The sequence below is a fragment of the Epinephelus moara genome, chromosome 16 (assembly GCF_006386435.1).
Source record: "Epinephelus moara isolate mb chromosome 16, YSFRI_EMoa_1.0, whole genome shotgun sequence".
NCBI classification, from domain to species: domain Eukaryota; kingdom Metazoa; phylum Chordata; class Actinopteri; order Perciformes; family Serranidae; genus Epinephelus; species Epinephelus moara.
In genome coordinates this window covers 3,065,736-3,083,439 of record NC_065521.1, presented here as the reverse complement: position 1 = coordinate 3,083,439, position 17,704 = coordinate 3,065,736, and the positions used below count along the sequence as shown (strand labels likewise).

General features: G+C 46.0%; 1 protein-coding gene and 1 long non-coding RNA gene across 4 annotated transcripts in view; both read right to left on the bottom strand.

The window, feature by feature from the left end:
• Positions 1–16,708, bottom strand: part of xdh (xanthine dehydrogenase) — a 45,251-nt gene extending 28,543 nt beyond the window's left edge. Inside the window, exons 1-6 of the mRNA XM_050066286.1 lie at positions 16,467–16,708; positions 10,542–10,599; positions 8,571–8,667; positions 8,370–8,478; positions 1,904–2,030; positions 1,717–1,778 (exon numbers count right to left, since the gene is read on the bottom strand). Of these exons, the coding sequence (XP_049922243.1) occupies positions 1,717–1,778; positions 1,904–2,030; positions 8,370–8,478; positions 8,571–8,667; positions 10,542–10,599; positions 16,467–16,547 (534 nt within the window). The 5' untranslated portion in view covers positions 16,548–16,708. The remainder of the gene's footprint in view (positions 1–1,716; positions 1,779–1,903; positions 2,031–8,369; positions 8,479–8,570; positions 8,668–10,541; positions 10,600–16,466) is intronic.
• LOC126403587 (uncharacterized) lies at positions 2,040–3,988 on the bottom strand. 3 transcript variants are annotated; one of them, XR_007571330.1, is made up of 4 exons: positions 3,946–3,988; positions 3,411–3,658; positions 2,337–2,951; positions 2,040–2,293 (listed from the first exon to the last, which is right to left on the bottom strand). It is a non-coding gene; the product is annotated as an uncharacterized LOC126403587 (long non-coding RNA). The 3 variants fall into 3 exon arrangements; XR_007571329.1 differs by lacking the exon at positions 3,946–3,988 and having other exon boundaries at positions 2,337–2,767; positions 3,380–3,736; XR_007571328.1 differs by lacking the exon at positions 3,946–3,988 and having other exon boundaries at positions 3,411–3,736.
• Positions 16,709–17,704: the final 996 nt, after the last annotated feature.

Below are 17,704 nucleotides of genomic sequence, written 5' to 3'. Positions count from 1 at the left end.
AAGAAATTCGTCAGGTTTTTATTTTGTAGACAATTAATCTGGATTTATAGCATGATGGGATCACAGCACAATGATGTGTGTGGCATCACTGGAAAGCTCTGCTCCTGCACTTTCATGTGATATGCGTGGCATTTCTGTGCGAGCCTGCATTCGCGAGTAATCCATCCAAGAGTAATGTGTNATGTGTGTGGCATCACTGGAAAGCTCTGCTCCTGCACTTTCATGTGATATGCGTGGCATTTCTGTGCGAGCCTGCATTCGCGAGTAATCCATCCAAGAGTAATGTGTGTGCAGAGCTGTATGAAAGCTATGTTATTCATCATTTTAGTGTAACTTTATCATTTTTTTCGCTATGAAAACATTGGACTACCTACAAGTGCTTGGTCTTGTCGGAAAGCTACAATTTCGCTGTTTCACGTGATATGTATACGTGTGGCTTCTCGCTATGACGCACGGTCGCGGAGAAAATCAATAGAGAAGAACAGGTGTGAATTTGGACGTACAATGCGTCGTTTGGGCCCATAGGGTTAACACGTGCGCTGAAAGGAAACTGGCTTCGCTTCGAGGCGCTTCGAGGCTATTCGCAGCGCTTCCGCGGGCGGTGTGGCCCTGGCTCCTCCGAGGGTGGCACAGTCAGTGGCACACACTTTTTAATTTGATGTGCAATAAATACTGCATACTAAATGCATTGCAGTGTAACCGCCTTATTATTTAGCCTTCTGGTATTCATTTCAACAATTAAAACTGCTAATTTTTTCATTGTCCTCAATGGTAAACAGAATCATTTATTGAATCTCAAAGAAACAACATTTTCAGAACAAGTTTCCTTCATCAGGTTTAAAATACAAGACAAGAAATGACAACAATTATACGCACACCCTGCAAAGGAACCTTGTTCCTTGGGCCGATACACCAATGAAAAAAATCTCCCTATTTTTCACAACCCAATGTTGGCAAGTATGGGGAAGACCTCAGGGCGCAAGTGCGGGTATTTGGACAGGCCCTAAGGGACTGCTCTGTATTTATCAGAGGAGGGGCGTGGCTAATGTGTGACTCCGCCCTCTGTAAATCAGTTTTTGCATTTTTGATGTTTGCAAGTTAAAAGTTTAAAGTTTAAAGTTAAAAAAGTGTTAGTCATTCTTGTTGTTCAAACACTTCATTTTTGGACAAATATTTAGTGAGCCGTACAATAAATTCTGATGTTTGTTCATAGCACATTATGTGTTCAAGGACCGTCAGAAATTTGGAAAGATGTTTGAACAAAACAAAACACAATTTCTAAATGTTAAAGAAAACATGCCAAGAATGTTATGAAGGAAAAAATAAATAAATAAAGGAAAAAAATTGCCAAAACTTTTTACAGGAAATGTCAACATTGGCAAAATTTAAAAGCATTTCAAAAGAAAACATGCCAAAAAACTTTGAAGAAAAGAAATTGCTAGAAATAAAAAAGAACAAGATTCAGCCAGAAGTTTTAAAGAAACCCTGAATTTCAATCTTGTTTCTTAAGTTTTCTGTAAAAACTCTGCAGTAAAATGAATAAAAATGCACTACTTTAAATGTGTAAGTTCCTCCTTCAGTCAAAATAAAAAGCATACGCAACTCCCCAGTGATTAAAATATTATGTGACATGTCTCCTTCTTGTGTGTGTGTGTGTGTGTGTGTGTTACAGTGTGTGTTACAGTGTGTGTGTGTGTTACAGTGTGTGTGTGTCACCTTGGTGAAGGTCCTGTATCCCTCCAGTATCGGCCTGTATCCAGTACAACGACACAGATTTCCTGAAATACAAAATAAATAAAGTTTTAATATTTCATGGACCTTTTTGGACATGTCGGTTACGTCTGAGGGTCAAAGGTCAGGGACACGTCTGACTAACGACTGAGTTTACGGTGACCAGCCTCACCTTGAAACGCCTCTTCCACGTCGGCCATCTTGGGGACAGGGTTGTTTCTGAGCAGAGCGTACATGGACATGACGATCCCTGGAGTACAGAAACCACACTGAGAGCCGTGAACTCGGGCTATTCGCTCCTGAGGGTTTAAAAAAAAACAACATTTAGAATGAGGTCATCAAACAACCTGAAAACTGCATTCATCAACAGCTGTGGTGATATAATCGATCGTCCTGATTACTGAGTCCACCTCAGCTGTTCACCTGGACACTGAATTCAAAAGAAAACTTTTTATTGTCTCTATGGGTACACCTGGGAGTCGTTATCGTCTCTATGTGGACACCAGGGAGTCGTTATTGTCTCTATGGGTACACCTGGGAGTTATCGTCTCTATGGGTACACCTGGGAGTTATCGTCTCTATGGTTATCGTCTCTATGGGTACACCTGGGAGTTATCGTCTCTATGGGTACACCTGGGAGTCATGAGTGTCTCTATGCGGATACCTGGGAGTTATTAACATCCCAACGGAGGATCTTGGGAGTCATTATTGTCTCTATGGGGAAACCTGGGAGTCGTTATTGTCTCTATGGGGACACCTGGGAGTCGTTATCATCTCTATGGGGACATCTGGGAGTCGTTATCGTCTCTATGTGGACACCAGGGAGTCGTTAGTGTCTCTATGGGAACACCTGGGAGTCATTAGTGTCTCTATGGGGATACCTGGGAGTCGTTTTTGTCTCTATGGGGACACCTGGGAGTTATTAACATCCCAACAGAGGATCTTGGGAGTCATTATTGTCTCTACGGGGAAATCTGGGAGTGGTTATTGTCTCTATGGGGACACCTGGGAGTTGTTATCATCTCTATGGGGACACCTGGGAGTCGTTATCGTCTTTATGTGGACATCAGGGAGTTGTTAGTGTCTCTATGGGAACACCTGGGAGTCATTAGTGTCTATGGGGATACCTGGGAGTCATTAGTGTCTCTATGGGGATACCTGGGAGTCATTAGTGTCTCTATGGGGATACCTGGGAGTCGTTAGTGTCTCTGTGGGGACACCTGGGAGTCAATAGTGTCTCTATGGGGACACCTTGGAGTCGTTATTGTCTCTATGGGGACACCTGGGAGTCGTTATCGTCTCTATGGGGACACCTGGGAGTCGTTATCATGGGGACACCTGGGAGTCGTTATCGTCTCTATGGGGACACCTGGGAGTCGTTATCGTCTCTATGTGGACATCAGGGAGTCGTTAGTGTTTCTATGGGAACACCTGGGAGTCATTAGTGTCTTTATGGGGATACCTGGGAGTCGTTAGTGTCTCTGTGGGGATACCTGGGAGTCATTAGTGTCTGTATGGGGACACCTGGGAGTCAATAGTGTCTCTATGGGGACACCTGGGAGTCGTTATTGTCTCTATGGGGACACCTGGGTGTCAATAGTGTCTCTATGGGGACACCTTGGAGTCGTTATCGTCTCTATGGGGACACCTGGGAGTCGTTATCGTCTCTATGTGGACACCAGGGAGTCGTTAGTGTCTCTATGGGAACACCTGGGAGTCATTAGTGTCTCTATGGGGATACCTGGGAGTCGTTAGTGTCTCTATGGGGATAGCTGGGAGTCATTAGTGTCTCTATGGGGATACCTGGGAGTCGTTAGTGTCTCTATGGGGACACCTGGGAGTCATTAGTGTCTCTATGGGCATACCTGGGAGTCATTAGTGTCTCTATGGGGATACCTGGGAGTCGTTAGTGTCTCTATGGGGACACCTGGGAGTAAATAGTGTCTATATGGGGACACCTGGGAGTCAATAGTGTTTATATGGGGACACCTTGGAGTCGTTATTGTCTCTGTGGGGATACCTGGGAGTCATTAGTGTCTCTATGGGGACACCTGGGAGTCGTTATTGTCTCTATGTGGACACCAGGGAGTCGTTAGTGTCTCTATGGGGACACCTGGGAGTCATTAGTGTCTCTATGGGGATAGCTGGGAGTCATTAGTGTCTCTATGGGGACACCAGGGAGTCGTTAGTGTCTCTATGTCTCTATGGGGACACCAGGGAGTCGTTAGTGTCTCTATGGGGACACCTGGGAGTCGTTATCGTCTCTATGGGGACGCCTGGGAGTCGTATTGTCTCTATGGGGACACCTGGGAGTCGTTATCGTCTCTATGGGGACACCTGGGAGTCGTTATCGTCTCTATGGGGACACCTGGGAGTCAATAGTGTCTCTATGGGGACACCTGGGAGTCGTTATCATCCCTAGGAAGTCCCCAGGTGTCCCCCTGGGGAACCCTTAGGGTTGTTAACATCCCCTCGGGGACACCTTATCCTCTCTAGGGTCCAGTTCAGACCAAAGATCAGCGATGAGACAAATGTGTCAGAGAAAAGTGTTAGTGGAGTGAACTGGCCAGTCTGAGCTGGACTCAAGCCGGCTGATGGTGTCACCCAACACTCAGCTGGTCAAATGGCCGGCGGCTGGTTTTAAAGCATGTCCCCTGTTTCAACAACCAATCAGCTTGAAGTGAAGTCCGCTGGTCAAGTCAAAATGACCACAGATTTAAAGAAACTACAAATTATATTCAGACACAAAGTAAGTCTGAAAAGCTCCAAATCAGATCAGAAGTACAGAGAGTTGTTGACTAGAGGTGATACACCGTCTCATGGTGGTCACTTCCTGTCAACGTTACAGACCAGAAGTACAGAGAGTTGTTGACTAGAGATGATACACCATCTCATGGTGGTCATTTCCTGTCAACGTTACAGGTCAGAAGTACAGAGAGAAGCTGGTTTCAGGGAATGATCCACAGTGAGAAGGTGTTGGCAAGATGGCACCAGTGTGTGTGGCTGGCCGTCTGCTGCTCCTGCAATGCTTAGTGTTTTTATTGTTTTTAACCATTGGCACTAAACAAATCGAGTCTCTGCTGGTGTATGATCACCAGTGTCTTTTGTTTCTCCGGCAGAATGTCAGAAAATTGGGTGCGTTTAATCACGGTGGACAGAGTGCTTTGCCCCCGCTCCTGGCGGGGATTCCACCTCACCTGTACCAAGCCTCGGCCCTACCTTCTCGGCGGAGGCCACCCCGTTGCTGCGGCAGTCACGGTGGTCGGCTGGTGAAGCTGAAGCTCTGGCTGACACGCTCTTCGTCCATTTCCCGTACAGGATATGGATTATTATCTCCTCTCACTGTGCCCCGACGCTTCCCTGACCCCATTGACGTCTGCCTGGTGCCTGTCACCGGCTCATTTGAGGAACTCCAGCCCCGCCGCCTCTGCCCTCCTCGGTTCTCTCAGCGCGGGGTGGACCATCAGCTCCTGAGGACGTTGCCCCGGGCTCCCCGATTCACCGGACCACGGGCCCCAGCTCCCTCCAGGATTGGCTTGGTGAACGCCAGATCCCTGGCGAACAAAACTTTCATCCTGAGGGATTTCTTCTGCTCTTGTGCCCTGGATTTCCTGTGTGTGACAGAGACTTGGATCGGTGCCGGTGAGTCCAGCGCTCTGGTTGAGCTTTTACCTGCCGACTGTTCTTATTTTAACTCCCTGCGGACGTCGGGTCGTGGAGGAGGGACAGCGGTGGTTTATGAAAACGTCTTTAAATGTAAGCAGTGCACCGTCTCATCCTCAATTTCCAGCTTTGAACTGACTTTATTTGAGGTGGGTCGTTCCGACCCGGCGCTGTGCGCTGTCATATACCGACCCCCCAAATACAATAAGGACTTTGTTAATGACTTTTCTGGTCTTCTGGCTGAAATCGTGCCGAGGTATGACAGTGCCATTTTTCTTGGGGATTTTAATATTCATGTGTGTTGTCCTGATAAGCCGTTGGTGAAGGACTTTTTAAGCCTTATTGATTATTTTAATCTGGTGCAGTGTGTGTCTGGTCCCACACATGAACATGGACACACATTAGACCTCGTCCTCTCTTATGGTTTATCTGTGTCTAACTTGGAGATCTGTGACAATGCGATTTATGATCATATGCCTGTTTTGTTTGAAGTTGCTTTCTCCTGTGCCGATGTTAAATCTGGCGCCCCTGTTCAGAGCCGTCGGATTTTTAACTCTTCTACTGCCGGTCAGTTCTCCGTGGCTTTTAATCAGCTCTGTGTCCGCCCTGCCTCTGCTAACACAGAGGAGCTCAGCTCCTGGTTTAACTCCTCCTGCCGAACCATACTGGACTCTGTGGCTCCAATAAAAACTGTGCTGCCCAAAGTTAAAACTGAGCCATGGTTTAATGAGGAAACTCGTGCAGCTAGACGAGAGTGCCGTAAAGCTGAGCGGAAGTGGAAGAAGGACAAGCTGCAGGTTTCCCTCCAAATCCTAAAGGACTGTTGGCGCTGTTACCAGAACACTGTTAAAGAGACCAAAAGGAAATACCTGTCAAACCTCATTGAGTTAAATCGTCATAACCCGCGTGTGTTATTTAAAACCATTGACACTGTTCTTAATGCCCCACAGCCTGTCAGCTTGGAGGCATCTCCTGACATGTGCAATAGCTTCCTGCATTTTTTTATTGATAAGGTTGCTACTGCAAGGGCTCTCATCTCAGCCCCTGCATCTGATCCCTCTGTCCCTGTTCCTTGTTCTGCAGCTCTTGATAAGTTTGAACCTGTGTCCCTATCATTTTTAGAAGATCTGATTGGCCATATTAAGCCATCAGGTTCTCCCTGCGACGTTGTCCCTCCTGGTTTCTTTAAAGTAGTTTTCCCTAGTATAGGGCAGTCGGTTCTGGCCATCATCAACAGCAGTCTGTCCTCTGGTGTTGTTCCCCCGAGTCTGAAACATGCAGTGGTCCAGCCCCTACTTAAGAAACCTGGCCTTGATGGCAGCGTGCTGGCCAATTTTAAGCCCTCTCTAAGCTGCCTTTTATCTCCAAAATCTTAGAAAAAGTTGTTCATGCTCAGCTAAAATCGTTTTTAGATGAGCATAATGTCCTGGAGATCTTTCAATCACGCTTTAAAACTCTGCATAGCACCAAGTCAGCTTTACTAAGAGTTTTTAATGACATCCTCCTGGCAAATGACTCTGGTGACCATGTAATTCTTGTTTTGTTGGACCTAACAGCGGCTTTTGACACCGTGGACCACAATATTCTAGTGGCCCGGTTACGCCACCTAGTGGGCATCTGTGGTACTGCAATGGAGTGGTTCATATCTCATCTGGCCGACAGAAGCATGAGTGTAAGCCTTGGAAACTCAGAATCCAGCTCTGCTCCACTGCCTGCTTTTTTTCTTTGTATTTACTGCCCCTGGGATCCATCCTGAGAAAGCAAGGCATCTCTTTCCACTTTTATGCTGACGATAGTCAGATATATGTGCCGCTAAAAAAGAAAAATGCCTTCTCACTCACACCACTTCTGGCATGTCTTGAAGACATCAAAGACTGGATGGCCTTGAACTTTTTAAATTTTAATGAGAAAAAAACAGAAGTGATGGTGCTTGGTCCCAGTGGCCTTTGTGACCCCCCCGTGTTGACGTGGGCCCTTTGGCAAATTTTTTAAAGCCAACAGTCTCAAACTTTTAAGATGGACAGTGATTTTAATTTGGATCGGCAAATTAGCTCTGTAGTGAAGTCCAGCTTTTTTCAAATTAGACAGCTGGCTAAGGTGAAACCTTTCCTTGTACAACAGCACTTTGAAACAGTAATCCATGCCTTTATTACATCTCAGCTGGATTACTGTAATGCACTTTATTTTGGAGTCAGCCAGTCCTCCCTTGCACGTCTCCAGTTGGTGCAAAACGCAGCTGCGCGCCTGTTACCTGGAGTACGTAAGAGGGAGCACATAACTCCCATCCTGGCCTCCCTCCACTGGCTGCCTGTGCACTTTTATTAGTTTTTAAATCTTTAAATGGTCTGGCCCCACCTTACCTCTCTGAGCTTCTTCACCCCTACGCTCCTGCTCGGTGCCTCAGGTCAGCTGATCTGCTGCTCCTGGAGGTACCGAGGTCCAAACGGAAGCTCAGAGGGGACAGAGCTTTTTCCATTGCCGCTCCTAAATTGTGGAACGAGCTACCCCTCCACATTAGACAAGCCTCCTCACTGTCCATTTTTAAAACTCGTCTAAAAACCCATTTTTATTCTTTGGCTTTCAACTCCGCATGAGACTCTGCTTCTGTTTTAATGTTTTATGGTTTGTTTTATTTATTGTTGTATTGTTTTTAAATTGTTTTAAAAACAATAAACAATTATTTTAGTATTTATTTCCTGTTAATTGTTTTATGTCCCTGTGTTGCGTTGTCTATTTCTGTACAGCACTTTGTTTCAGCCGTGGCTGTTTTAAAGGGCTATATAAATAAAGCTGAGTTGAGTTGAGTTGAGAGTTGTTGACAAGAGATGACACACCGTCTCATCGTGGTCACTTCCTGTCAACACGCAGGTCTGACAGCAGCTATCTGTTTCAACACGTCATCTTTGGTCTGAATTTGACTTTATGTGACACGAATAAAAGAGGACATGACGTGTACAGGTGTGTTTGTGTCTCACCTGGACAGGATGTAGTTTTCGTGCCACGCTGCCGATGCCCTCCACAGTTGTCACGGCGACCAGGTGCAGGGAGCAGAGCGGGGCGAGACAGGCGTTGATGGCGTGATGACTGAACATTAGGTTAAAGACACTATCAGCTGTGACGTTAACATGTCGGACTGGGTCACATGACTGCACACACACACACAGGTTGAAGGATACAGCAGCTGCTCAGTGTGTGTTTGGTATCTGGACAACATGACGGTACAGGCTCCACATCCTCCCTCAGCACAGCCCAGTTTAGTCCCAGTTAGACCCACTGAGGACACAGAGGACACAAAGGATACAGAGGACACACAGAGGACACACGGGACACACAGGGACACACAGGGGACACACAGGGGACACACAGAGGACACACAGGGGACACACAGGGGGCACACAGGGGACACAGAGTACACACAGGGGACACAGAGTACACAGGGGACACACAGAGGACACAGAGAGGACACAGAGAAGACAGAAAGGACAGAGAGAGAGAGAGAGAGAGAGAGAGAGAGAGAGAGAGAGAGAGAGAGAGAGGACACAAAGGGGACACACAGGGGGCACAGAGTACACAGAGGACACACAGAGGACACAGAGAGGACACAAAGAGGACAGAAAGGACACAGAGGGGACACAGAGAGGACACACAGGGGACACACAAAGACACAGTGAGTGTACATTAACAGCTGATCTTCTTCAGCTCTCAGAGTCTCTCTGACTTTCATACTGTTTAGATTTAACCTGCTGTTTAATAATCGTCCATATCTGTGGACATTTCTGCTCATCCTCGACTTCTGTCCATATGTCCCATCCTCAAAAGGACAGCTGTAAGGTCACTCCTCCTAAACACAAACATTTTAGCGGAGCTGACAGAGGCTGGAATCATTTTTGTGTATCATAAATGTCCTCATGTAAAACAATACTGAACCAGGGAGTCAGTGTGTCTCTGTGTGGACACCTGAGAGACAGCATGTCTCTGTGTGGACGCCTGAGAGACAGCGTGTCTCTGTGTGGACACCTGAAAGTCAGCGTGTCTCTGTGTGGACACCTGAGAGTCAGCGTGGCTCTGTGTGGACACCTGAGAGTCAGTATGGCTCTGTGGGGACACCTGAGAGACAGTATGTCTCTGTGGGGACACCTGAGAGTCAGTGTGTCTCTGTGTGGACACCTGAGAGTCAGTATGTCTCTGTGTGGACACCTGAGAGTCAGTATGTCTCTGTGTGGACACCTGGGAGTTAGTGTGTCTCTGTGTGGACACCTGAGAGACAGTATGTCTCTGTGGGGACACCTGGGAGTCAGTGTGTCTCTGTGGGGACATCTAAGATAAGTTGTCCCCACATGGACACCTGGAGGGGATGGGCAGCTGTCCTCAAAGAGTTTGTTGACGATTCTTAAACCTCAGTGCAATTTAAAGCCCCAGTAGGTTTCCATCAGATCATTGTAACAAATCAATGAGACACTGAACGCTCTTTAAGACACACCCACTGATGACATCACTGAACGTCTGGCCAGAGAACACCTGGTGTGTCCTTGGTTCCAGGTGAGATCTGAATCTTCAAGATGTGAACCAGTTAATCTGAACGGTTTTAAATCAGGTTCAGGAACAGAACCAGTTCCATGTTGGTGTCTGAGAGGTTTCCAGGGTCCTTGAAAAGGATCCAGGAAAGCTCTGTAACCTGAGCTGTTTCTACGAGTCCTGGAATGCCTTAAGGACTTCCCAGGACAGTAACCATGGCAACAGGAGACCTGAAGGACACTGAGGACACCGAGGCGTCTCCTGATGTCCATGAAGAGGTTCGAGGTCTGAAGTTTGTTTGGACTTTGATCAGCTGATGGTGACATCACAGACGGTCACTGACCTCACAGTCACTCATCAGGTTTCCATAGAAACATCAATAAACCAAACCAGAACTGTTGTGTCCACAGCTCAGCAGGACACAGTCCTTTCAAAATAAAACACTCTTTCTTATTTCAATCTGAAAATCTTTCTGCTGCACCACAGATCTGATCAGACGAACAAACATCTGACTGAATGATGGAAACAGGAAGTGTGATGTAACCATGACAACGACATGAGGACAGAGTATATTGTGTGTGATAGTGTGTTTATATGTGTGTATTTTTATGTATGTGTGTGTATGTTCGTACGTTTCCTCCTCAGGTAAGTCAGTAGACTCATCTCAGGATCTGGGTTCTTCTCAACGACCTGCAGAACAAAGAACAAAGAAAGAAACATTAGATCCTGAACAGTATGACAAAGATTTGACCATGGACGAAGACGTGACTGTGGACGAAGACTTGACCGTGGACAAAGACGTGACTGTGGACGAAGACGTGACCGTGGATGAAGACGTGACCGTGGACGAAGACATGACCTTGGACGAAGACATGACTGTGGATGAAGACGTGACCGTGGACGAAGACGTGACCGTGGACGAAGACATGACTGTGGATGAAGACGTGACCGTGGACGAAGACGTGACCGTGGACGAAGACATGACCGTGGATGAAGACGTGACCGTGGACGAAGACGTGACCGTGGATGAAGACGTGACTGTGGATGAAGACGTGACCGTGGACGAAGACGTGACCATCAATCAATCAATCAAACTTTATTTGTATAGCACTTTTCATACATTAAAAATGCAGCACAAAGCGCTTCACAGAATAAAAACATACAGCAAAAATATTACATACATATTGAACCCCCCCCCCCCCACACACACACACACACACATATAAACACACACACACACACACACAGTCAATATAGTCACCATTGACCATGGACGAAGACGTGACCGTGGATGAAGACATGACCGTGGATGAAGACGTGACTGTGGACGAAGACGTGACCGTGGACAAAGACGTGACTGTGGACGAAGACGTGACCACGGATGAAGACATGACCGTGGACGAAGACGTGACTGTGGATGAAGACATAACCGTGGATGAAGATGTGACTGTGGGATGAAGACGTGACCATGGACGAAGACATGACCACGGACGAAGACGTGACCGTGGATGAAGATGTGACTGTGGATGAAGACGTGTGTGTGGACGAAGACGTGACTGTGGACGAAGACGTGTCTGTGGACGAAGACACTGTCTTATTAGATATAGATACTGATACTGAACTGATTGACCAGACTGAACTGATCAGGTACATCGGAAATGATCTGACTGAGTTCTACAGTCGGACCTGATCGATCAGCAGGCTCTACCAGATAAAGAACATTAAAGGAGCTATATCTAAGAAATCTAAAGCAAATAGTTGTAAAATCCTCCTAATATGTCACAGAGACTAAGGAATAATGTTCATATAACATACTGATCTCACCGACAACAATAGTACAGCCAGAATATTCACATTTTAAAAAAAAAAATGTACAGTCCGCAAATCATGTTTATGTTTTGAATTTGTGTTTTGGCCTGTTGCGCCACCCACCGCTGTCTACCAGTCACACAGTCAGTAGAGTCTCAGCATCAGTTACAGTTACGACTGAGCTACAGCAGCACGGCAAGCAGCATTAGCAGCCGGCTTCTCTTCAGCTATATCCTGGCAGCAGCGTTAGCAGCAGAGAAGCTGGACTTGCTCGAACGGTCCGCTAGAAAACCGAAGATCAAGGACGCTGCGACGCGACGCTGCGACGCGACGCTGCGACGCGACCCTGCCACGGCAGCCGCCCGTGGGCAAACAAATCAGTCTCCAGCATGCCGCTGTCCAGCAACCTCGAATCTGTAGGGGAGGGGGGGCGGACATGACTCGCAGCAGTATTTTGAATTTGAGTGCAGTAACCGTTTTGGCCACATTCTTACATACAGCCTTTAAAGATCAGGATCAGGAAAACGTCCTGACAGAGGTGGACCGAAGATATTTAACCTTCGATGGCGGCAACACTCAGCTCACTCAGAGGGGGGAAGGGGGCAGACAAGAAGTGGTTTTGAGCATGGTGGGAGGGGTGTGAACACACACAGATGTTGTTGTGTCGTTCACACTTCCCTGTGATGAACATCTGACAGCAGCTGCCTGGCTTTGGCCAATCACAACACAGGAGATGGTCATCATGGAAGCAGAAAGACGACAAGATGGAGGATCTGATGAAGTCGGTGTCTGAACACCAACAACATGTTGCTGACAACTAAACGAGGTCAGCGATGACGTTTCCACCAAAGTTCAGTTGGTAAGTCATCCACAGGTGTTGACATCTGTGGTCATTTCAGTGGGTTAGGGTTCTGTTTCCTATTACACGATGTTATGTACACGGTGCCATCATCTTTCACCTCCAACGTTCACTGAAGAACCTAACGGTCCATCATCACCGCCCCAAACACTTTGATCTTTAGGGGAGCATTGTCAGCGTGGTTGTCTGGGTGGTTGTCAGGGTGGTTATCAGCGTGGTTCTCAGAGTGGTTGACGGGGTGGTTGTCAGGTTGGTTGTCAGGGTGGTTGTCAGGGTGGTTGACGGGGTGGTTGTTGGGATGGTCGTTGGGGTGGTTGTCAGGGTAGTTGTCAGGGTGGTTGTCAGGGTGGTTGTCGGAGTGGTTGATGGGATGGTCGTTGGGGTGGTTGTCAGGGTAGTTGTCAGGGTAGTTGTCGGGGTGGTTGTCGGGGTGGTTGTCGGAGTGGTTGACGGGATGGTCATTGGAGTGGTTGACGGGATGGTCGTTGGGGTGGTTATCCGGGTGGTTGTCAGGGTGGTTGTCCGTTGGTCACTAGGGGCCCTCTGAGGGGCCAGATGTGGCCCTTGGACTGTGAGCTGAGTGTCAGTGCTGTCCGGTGGTCCCATGTGGTCTCTCAGTATCAGACCCAGTTTGGGCTGTCAGGGTTGGGTCAGGGTTCGTTCTCAGATGTGCTTCACTTCTTTACAAACAGGAAACGGTCTCTGTGGTCACATGACCATCTGGTCATCATGACAATGAAACTGACGGTCAATAATCACTGAGTAAAGTTTAATATTTGTATCTCACACTAAAGTACATGTGTCCTCAGACTTACACCACACGTCTGACTGTGTCTGAGACTGTGTCTGTTTTATATCCTTCTTCATATCCTGTTCATATGATGTTCAGATTGTAACAGTCATTTTATTTTATGTCTGCAGATGAACTTTGATCAGTCGAATAAAGTATCACAGTGACTCTGTCATCCTGTTTATGTTTTACACAGGTTTATTCCACTGACAGAATAAATATGATATTATTATATTGTTATTCGGAGACTCAGCTGCGGTGGCGAAAAGGCCCAGAAATGTCAAGCAATTACGGTAGGATCAGGAGCAGAATATGTTCTTAGCTNGTAGCTCTGACTGCCTCTGCTTAAGACTGTCAGCCTCCATTAGGTGGAGTTGTGTTGCTACCTCCTCTCCCCTTGGATCTCTGCAAGTGATGTGAGGACTCTAAAACTTCACCTGAGCCTCCCTCGGCATATGGGTGAGTAGATAATGGCTGAATTTTCATTTTTGGGTGCACTATCCCATTAAGCAACCTTCAATGGGGCAGGATAATGAAAGCAGAGTGTTCCAAAACAACACACACACACACACACACACACACACACAGAAATTTTGGTAGGATGTCCGTCTAGAGAGGAGTAAAGGAATGTTTGTGGAACTGTTCTGGGGTGCTGTCTTATTGTTGCGAGGTGTGTGAAGTTGTGAGCTGTGTTAACAATAAACGACGTGCTAATGGCGGTGAACTGACCTCATGTCATCGAGTCGTGTTTTCAACAGAAATGGCGAGCCAGCCAGTTTTGCAGGGGGCCTGAAAGCTATGAGCCTGCAAACTTAAAGGTAGGAGACTTTGATTCTCACTGATTAAAAAAAACAACGTGTTTTCACTGTGTGCTGAGACGTGGTTGGGTTTTTGGGCTCTCTCAAAACAAAGAATCTGTATTTGACAGGGGTCAGTCACAGCCAACAACTCATGTGCACCTTGAAGTTCTCCTAAAGCACAAGACGAGGTCCAAGCTGGACTAGAATCTATACGTTTCTGGATTACCATTAATTAAAATGTTCAATGGATAAACTATGTTTACTACAATCAGCAGAGGTATGCTAATGTCACATCTGAGATTCTTAAAGCATTTGGAAGTCAATTACATGCAACAAGCACAATGACTCAACAAAACAGACAGATATTGGACTGGCTAACGGCAGGCAGACGAGGAGTTTGACGCATGTTTGGAAAATATTGTTGCCTAATAACACTGCACCGGATGGTATGTTTTCTGTGGCTATGGAAAAGCTCACAAAGTTGAGGGTGGAACTTAGGGAGAGTGCTGGTAAGGGGGTCAAATTTTAGGGAAATAGGGAGATGTTTTGGCTACAGCAAGAATCAGTGCATTGATAGTTCGAATACTAGTTTCCTCTTGGCATGTTGCATCATCCCCATGCTGGGGAGGCAGTGCCAGAGGGCTCTGGACAAACAGCTGACTCTAGTGACTGGTCTCCAATGGGCTCACATGTTGAACGTCACAACACCCTGACAAATAGCGCAAATCCACCTTGATCGGAAGGAGGAGGCAGAGAATGGGGAGTGATATCCAGATTTGTTCCCCATCCCTGCCTACATGGATGATCCTGAGAATCCTCTGGGTGCAGGAGAAGCAGATGAGTAAGAGCTGTGAAATGAACTCAGAGAAATATGGAAACTAGAAGATGAACTTCTAATGTTGCAGCACAGTGTAGGTATGAATTCAACGACAGGACTCGGCAGGACGACTCCGAGGAGTCATGGACTCTGGCAGAAGGCACACACCACATTATATGACATCACCACATTATATGACATCACAGTATTGCATCACATTACATATGATTTGTTAATTTAGTGTTTAGTTTGATTAATTCTTATGTTCTCATCTATATTTGTGCTTTCAATGTGCTGTCACTGACCATGTTTATGCCTCAGTATGTTTTTGGTCATCGTCATACCCGTGTAGAAAAACATTTACAGTTAAGAATCCTGACAATCATTCATGAGTTTGTACCCTTGTTTAGTTACCTATTGATGATGCTATGTACCAGTGAAATCACTCTGTGTAATGTTGATGGGTTCACACTGAAGGTCGACAGCGAGAATTTTCCTGTAAACAGCCGACAGGTTTTCACTCTTACATGGTGTGGACCCTAATTATTATTAATTTTTATTTATAACTTGGGCAACTGGAGGACTGCTCCAACGCAATTTCATTGTTCTGTGCAATGACAAGAAGTTCTTTGTTTAACTTTGTCTTGTGTGGCCTGCTGTGTTGAAGTGAATTGCCTCATCACGCACGAGCATAATTTAGAGAGAGATGACTGACTGAGGTCATTTTTAACATTAATGTTTAATGGAACTAATTTTAATCTTTAATGATTTTGAATATTTTCCATGAGTATCATATTACATTATATTAAATGTATTTTCCATTTCTAACAATGATGGTTTATGGTAAAAACATTCTCTGACAATGTCTTTAAATTATGTTGTTTTTTTTTCCACCACCTGTCATCTCAGTTTGAACCTCAGAGGGTTAAATGTATTTTTGGTCCAGTGAGAAGTTTAAATGTTTTTCAGTTTGATTTTTACACATTTATTTGAATATTTAAATAAAACTCTGTTTTTATTAATGATTATATTTAATGTGTTTATGTGTGAACAAGCGTCGCTTAGCTGTCAGCTGATCTCTGATCAACACTTTATTCTTTATAGTAATCAATAAACTTAATTTCAACATTTATCTTCAATGTTTTTTTTGATCCGATGAATTTTTCCCATCAGCGTGTCGACATTCATGTTTAGTTCTGCATTCCCTCATTATTTCACTTTATCAATAATCAGCTCTTTGATCATGGTTCCATTGATTATTAAACGTCTGATTGATTATAGATCCACAGTTTATTAAGAATAAAATCTGGTCTCAGTCTCAGTTTATGAAATATTAAAGATAAAATCAGACATCAGGCTGTCATCTGTCCTCGTGCTGTAAATATTCACCATATGACACCATGAACATCTCAGGAATGTCACCGTCACACAGAACTCCATTTAAAGTTTCACTCATTTAAACTGAGGAAGACTTTTTCTCACCTTCCTCCCGTTGACGAAGAAGATGAGCTCATCAGAGGTGGACCCGGACCGGGTCTCGATATCGGCCTTGGTCCCGTTCATTTCGTCCTTGTTGATGGCACTCTGCGTCCTCCTCTCTGTGTCCGTCTGTTCTGATCTGGACTGTCGCTGCTCAGGGGGCGGAGCCTCCAATCAGAGGTGTGTTCTTCTCAAACTGACCCTCCTCCACCCAAAAACACACCGTCATGCACCAACCTGACAAAGGCTGAATGTGACGGTGCGTTCAGGTGCTCTAAAGTCACCCCAGAGTTTTTATTAAATACCTGCTGAACAGCTGTAAAACTCAGACTGGTTTATTTCTGTCAGTTTATCAGTGAGGTTTGGTCTGGACAGTTTACTGTGAGTGATAATCAGCACTGACCTACAGGAGGTGACCTTTGACTCCGGATAAAACAGTGATCAGCTTTGCTCAGGCTAATTATTCACAGGCTGGAGGTCAAGGGTCAGCTGGTGTTTGGGTGAAGCAATAAGACGTCCACGTATCCCAGAGGACGACAGTAAAACTCAGGGACACACAAACCAAGTGAATATTCACGCAGAACGCTTCCTGTTGTTTGCGCTCTGAACTTAAAGGGCCATTCTGCTGTTTATCAGACCTTAATGTCACATTAGTGATGCGTCACACACTCCGTCATGTGATTCGATTTCCAGCAGCTGATCGATTCGACTCACACACTCAGAGACTCACACACTTAGAGACTCACACACTTAGAGACTCACACACTCAGAGACTCACACACTCAGAGACTCACACAGGCAAAGACTCACACACTCACACACTCAGAGACTCACACACTCAGAGACTCACACACGCAGAGACTCACACACTCAGAGACTCACACAGGCAGAGACTCGCACACTCAGAGACTCACACAGGCAGAGACTCACACACTCAGAGACTCACACACTCACACACTCAGAGACTCACACACTCAGAGACTCACACACGCAGAGATTCACACACTCAGACTCACACAGGCAGAGACTCGCACACACACACTCAGAGACTCAGACAGGACACTGTGGAGGGCTCTGCTTTAAACAGCTGACGATGGTCCGTCTCCTCTGTGGTTAAAATTTGATTCAGTTACCTAATTTTCACACCTGGATCTTTTAATTCTAGCAAACATTCAAACTCTCACACACACACACACACACGCACGCACACACACACACACACACACACACACACACACACA